The sequence below is a fragment of the Chinchilla lanigera genome, unplaced genomic scaffold, assembly GCF_000276665.1.
Source record: "Chinchilla lanigera isolate Chin_1 unplaced genomic scaffold, ChiLan1.0 scaffold00051, whole genome shotgun sequence".
NCBI lineage: Eukaryota > Metazoa > Chordata > Mammalia > Rodentia > Chinchillidae > Chinchilla > Chinchilla lanigera.
Genome location: NW_004955452.1, coordinates 2,027,705 through 2,033,169, shown reverse-complemented (window position 1 = coordinate 2,033,169; position 5,465 = coordinate 2,027,705). Strand labels below are relative to the sequence as shown.

At 47.6% G+C, this 5,465-nt stretch overlaps 2 protein-coding genes across 2 annotated transcripts in view; one reads left to right on the top strand and one right to left on the bottom strand.

Moving 5' to 3' along the window:
- The window catches only part of Ldlrad2 (low density lipoprotein receptor class A domain containing 2), a 25,397-nt gene extending 24,095 nt beyond the window's left edge, over window positions 1–1,302 (bottom strand). The window contains exon 1 of the mRNA XM_013519453.1: window positions 1,266–1,302. Within this exon, the coding sequence (XP_013374907.1) occupies window positions 1,266–1,302 (37 nt within the window). The remainder of the gene's footprint in view (window positions 1–1,265) is intronic.
- A 38-nt stretch (window positions 1,303–1,340) lies between these two features.
- Window positions 1,341–5,465, top strand: part of Usp48 (ubiquitin specific peptidase 48) — a 72,434-nt gene continuing 68,309 nt past the window's right edge. The window contains exon 1 of the mRNA XM_013519602.1: window positions 1,341–1,697. Within this exon, the coding sequence (XP_013375056.1) occupies window positions 1,564–1,697 (134 nt within the window). The 5' untranslated portion in view covers window positions 1,341–1,563. The remainder of the gene's footprint in view (window positions 1,698–5,465) is intronic.

Genomic DNA, 5,465 nt, shown 5'->3' with positions numbered 1-5,465 from the left:
AGGCCAGAGTGAACTACGTAGAAGACCCTGTCTCAAAAAACAAAAGTTTTTTTCTGTGTCATTCATCTAGAATGGTGGCTTTTTTTTTTTTTTTCTTTTCTTTTCTTTTTGAAGACAAGAGTCTCACTGGGATTACAGTGCTGGGATTACAGGCATGCACCACCACGCCTGGCTCTGGAATGGTGACTTTTCAACCCTGTAAATTCCCTTAATTGGTGGGTTTGGGGGTTCTTTGGGAAGCCTGCTCCCAAGTACTCCAAATTCTCCCAAGACTGGGAAGGGGATCTTACTCTGTGTTTCTATTGCTCAACCCCTGCCCCTCCAAGGGCACGAATGGCGTCTTATTTTTATCTACCCTTCAACAAATATTTTACGAATGCCGTTCAAGGTTCAAGATTACCCAGCCGGTAGGGGCTGGGGATTTAGCTCAGCTGCACAGTGCCTGCCTGGCAAGCGAAGGTCGTGAGTTTGATTCCCGGTACCGGAAGAAAAAAAAAAAACCCAAAACCAAGATTACCCAGCCGGTAAGCAGTGGAATCAGAAATTTCTAACATCTCCGCAGGGCTCCCATTTGACATTTAAAGTAAAGTTATTCTTCATATCCCGCAGCAGGAGATACAGTACAAAAAGGAAATGTTTTTATAGCCTGGAGCCAAGGGGTAGAAGCACAAAAATGGAAAAAAAAATTAACAAACGAAGGGATGAACACAGGTAAACCCTGCTAGCAGAACAGTCCCACTGGCACCTGTGTGCACCTCGGCGCGCACTGCGGCTCGCAGAACCCGCCCATCTCCAAGACTACACATCCCAGCATGCCTCGCACCTCGCGAGTGGCACGACGCACTGGATGCCGGGACGCGTAGTCCTGTTCTAGGTCGGGAATAAACCTTAGAACGCCCCGTGACGTCAGGAGTGTTCGGGAAGAAGTCGGAACTGACCCAGGCTCAAATTCTCCCAGAGACCCGACCTTGATTTCTTTAGCACTGTGTTTCTACTGTAAACAGGCCCCACCCTAAAGTCCGGGCGGACCTATGCTGTGCGCTGTATAGCTTCTCGCGTGAATCCTTCTCAGATAAAGGGGGGGAGTACCGGAGGCAAGAGCTGTCAACCTTCTGGCCTCCTTCCAGGCGTAGGCTTTTGGAGTAGTGGTATCTAGGGCGCTACTCCGAAGAGGGGCTGAAACGCTGTTTCCCCCGCTGCCGCGTTGAGGACGTGGCAAGCCTGCCTTGGACAACCGCTTCCACTTCCTCCGACCGCGGGGTTACCAGCGCGGGAGGCGCAGGGACTGCTGGGAACGCGCATGCGCCGTACCAGGTGGGGAGCCCGCTTCTGCCCTCCGCTTACGCGGGGGATGGGGGTGTGGGGTGTCGGCGGCGGCGCTTTGCGGCCCGTCGTGCGTGTTGGGCGCGGACGGGCGCGGCGGCAGTGGCGCGCACAGGTGATTGACTGGCCAGCTGGCTCAGGGAGCTCCTGGTTCTCTTCGCTGGCAGGTGGCGGAGCCCATTTGGGCGGCAGAGGCGGCGACCGCGGCGCGGCTCAGGGGGCGCTCCTGGGGCCAAGGCCATGGCTCCGCGGCTGCAGTTGGAGAAGGCGGCCTGGCGCTGGGCGGAGACGGTGCGGCCCGAGGAGGTGTCGCAGGAGCACATCGAGACCGCCTACCGCATCTGGCTGGAGCCCTGCATCCGCGGCGTTTGCAGGTGAGGCCCGTGCACCGCACTTTGCGGCCCCCTCGCGCCGGACCTTGGAAAGCTGGGGCGGGGTGGGGGAAGGAAGACGCGGCCCTTCGCGTGCTTTTGGGAGGCGTGGAGAGCGCCCTTTCCGCTGTCCGGGCGCCCTGGAAGCGCAGCCTTCCCGGGCTTTGCGCGGAGGTGATGCTTTTGAAAGCCGTTTAGAAAGGGTGCTGGATTCTCATCCAGAAGATGGCGGTGGAGATGTTGCAGGTAGGGGTGAGAGTTTAGCAAACGTTCGTGGTTAGTTTTGGCCATGGCTTAGTATTTTCTTTTGCAAAAAGAGTTACTGGATGTGAAGTGCATCTTTTATTGGTGTTGACTCTGCAGCCCTCATTGTCAGAGCATTATGAATCTTTGGTCATTGGCATCTTTCATCCTTAGCTGACCTTCCCTCACGCTTGGATCTAAGGTTGTGGGTTTTTTTTTGGTCCTGACTCCGCACCACTTTACCGAGTGTCATGTCTGAGCTGCAAGTGCTTTTCTGCTTGGTTCATGAAGCTTGCCTTTCCTTAAACCCATCATTTAGATAGAATGCCTTGGCATTGTGCCTGTTTTTTCTCCTCTTCCACCTCCTTACGCGGGAAGTAGTTTTTTTTTGTTGTGGAACGTTGTTGAATTGACTTGGTCAAAGCCGGACATGCTCAGTAGCCTTTTCAGCAGGCATTTAGCAAATACTTTCTGGAATTTTTGAGTTTCCGTTGGGGGATCCAGAAGGAATGGAAGTTATGATCTCTGGCTTTGGAGCTGCCTTGTTTGAAGAGTGAAACAAGTTGAGAAGTTTGAATAATTCCGAGCACCGGGTACTTGGCTCACAAGGAGGACAATTGTCATTGCCAGGTGCAATTACTGGAATGACAGAAATCTGTGTGTAACAGATTTTTTTTTTTTTTTTTAATTGACAGGGTCTCACTTTGTAGTTCAGGCTGGTCTTGAACTTACTATGCAACCCAGGCCAGCCTTGAACTCAGGGTGATCCTCTTACCTGCTCCAGCCTCCCAAGTGCTTCATTTACGCCTAGTGTACTGTTGAGTGTGGTGGTGGCCCATGCCTATAATCTAATCCTAGCACTTTGGAGGGTGACGGGGAGGATCACCAGGAATATGAGGTCACCCCCGGCTCCCACATGAGTTGAAGACCAGCCTGAACTACATAGTGAGACTTTGTTTTGTTTTGATATAAAGTGTACCATCTCATATTTCATCCTTTTTTTTTTTTTTTTGGTCTGTTTGAGACAGCGTCTCACTATGCAGTTCAGGCTGGCCTTAAGCTCACTTTGTAGCGCAGGCTGGTCTTGAACTTACAACAATCCTCCTGCTTCAGCCTCCCAAGTGCTGAGATTACAGGTGTGCACCATCACACTGAGCTTATCTGTGTTAGCAAGTTCAGCCATCACCACATTTTTGGCCCCCTTAAAAGGTATACTGTGACTAGGTGTGGTAGTGCACACTTCTAATCCCAGCACTCTGGGATCCTGAAGCAGGAGGATACAACAGCAAACCCAGCCTGGACAGCATTAATGAGTTAGTGAGATCTTATCTCAAAGTGCTAGGCATGTAGCTCACTGCAAAAGCATGGGCTCAGTCCCTAATACCTCTCTGGGTAAAGAAAGAAAAGGGGAACCCTGTGTTTTTGAGACAGTGTCTCACTGTGTATTCCAGGCTAAGTCTTGAACTTAATGTAGCCCAGGCTGCCCAAGAACTCTTGTGATTCTCTTCAGCTTCCCAAGTGCTGGGATTATACAGCAACACCATTCCTGGCTGGTTCTTTGTGTAGTATTTTGGATTCGAGACCTGTATTAGATACATGATTTCAAATATTTTCTCTAATGCTATGGATTTTTTGGTTTTCTTGATGGTAATGGTATCTTCCAGTACAAAAGCTTTTAATTTTTTTTTTTCTTTTTGAGACAGGGTTTCACTACGCAGTACAGGCTTGCTTTGAACTCACTTTGTAGCCCAGGTTGGCCTTGAACTCTCAGCAATCCTCCTGCTTCAGCCTCCAAGTGCTAGGATTACAGCTGTGCACCACCATGCCCAGCCCAAATGCTTTTAATTTTGAGTAGTCCAGCTTATTGTTTGGCTAATTATTTTTTTTTTTTTTTCCCCGAGAATCTGCTTGGCTAATTATTAGAGGTGTAAGAAACCACACTTCACCAAAGATCCAGTTGTCTTTTTTTTTTTGGTACCATGAATCAAACTCATAACCTCAGGCTTGCCACTGAGCTAGATCCCCAGCCCCATTTTTTTTTTTTTTTTTTAAAGATAAGGTCTGTTATGTAGCTCAGGCTGGCTTTGAATTTGTGATCTTCCTGTCAGCCTTGCAAGTGCTGGGATTACAGGAATGTGACACCATGCCTGATGTATTTAAATATCACAAGAGCTCTTTTCCTACTCACTTTCTCCTTTAGTCTTTATTTTCTTTTGTCTTTTTGAGACAGGGTCTCAGTATGCAGTTCAGGCTGGCCACCAACTCACGATCCTCCTGCCTCAGCCTTGAGTGCTGGGATTACAGGTGTGTGCCACCACGCCCAGCTGGTCATTTCTTTCGGTGTTAACTTTTTTTTTTTTTTTTTGATGGTACGGGGAATTGAACTCGTAAATTCATGCTTGGAAGGGAAGTGCTGTACTACTGAGCTATATCCCCAGCTGGTCTTTTCTTTTGATGCTGCAGAGGATCACCACAAAGTTGGAGGAAGCCTTGATTATATATAGTGAGACTCTGTGTCAGAAACCTAAGATTTAATAGTATCAGTGCTATTAATGTTGTAATACAATTGTTTTTGTCATCTACCTAAATGTTTTTCTGCAGTACCAGAGCTGAAAGAAGAGAGGTTCAAACATGTGATAAAAAACAATGTGAACTAAATCCTTACAGCTACAGAAGTGCAGATACTATTTTGTTTGTTTGTTTCTTTGCCATGCTGAATATTGAACCCAGGTCCTTGTACATGTGAGGCAAGCCCTCTGCCACTAACCTATATTCACAGCCGTGTGTGTAGTATCTTTTTCTTTTTTTGTCCCCCCACTCCTACCAGGAATCGAACTCACGACCTTGCGCTTGCCAAGCAGGCACTTTTGCCGCTGAGCTAAATCCCCAGCCCCCTACTTCTCTTTTGTAGTACACATTTTTCCATATCTGGGCATGTAGATTCCCCCCCTGCATTGAACCCAGGGCTTTGCACATGCTAGGCAAGTGTCTAGCACTGAGCTTCCATCCCCAGCGTGCCTTACTCTTTTTTTAAAAAAGAATTTCATTATGTGTATTTAAGGTATGTTACAATGTTACGGATGCATATGGCACATAATCACCATAGGGAAGCGCAATAACATAGCTGCTGTTTACATAGTTACTGTTTGCTTTTTTTTTTTTTTTCATAGTTACTGTTTGTGTGTGTGTGTGTGTTTGAGGTAAGAGACATAGCAGGAATACAAAATAATTATCTGCCCTTTCCCCTAGTTTTTCACATCTTAATTTGGTTTATTTGTGATTCTAGAATGAGGCAGCAGTAGGGACTAAAAACAGTTTAGAATGGCCCCTTTACTCTTTTTGTTTGTTGTTTTGAGATGGGGTCTCCCCATGTAGTTCAGGCTGTCCTTGGACTATATACAGGCTGGTTGTTTTCTGACTCCCAAAGATCCCCCTGACTCATCCTGTGCCACAACTCCCAGCCAGCTGAAACTCCTAAACATTGAGCTGAATTCTTTTCTACTAGAGGACTTTTTTTTTTTTTTTTTT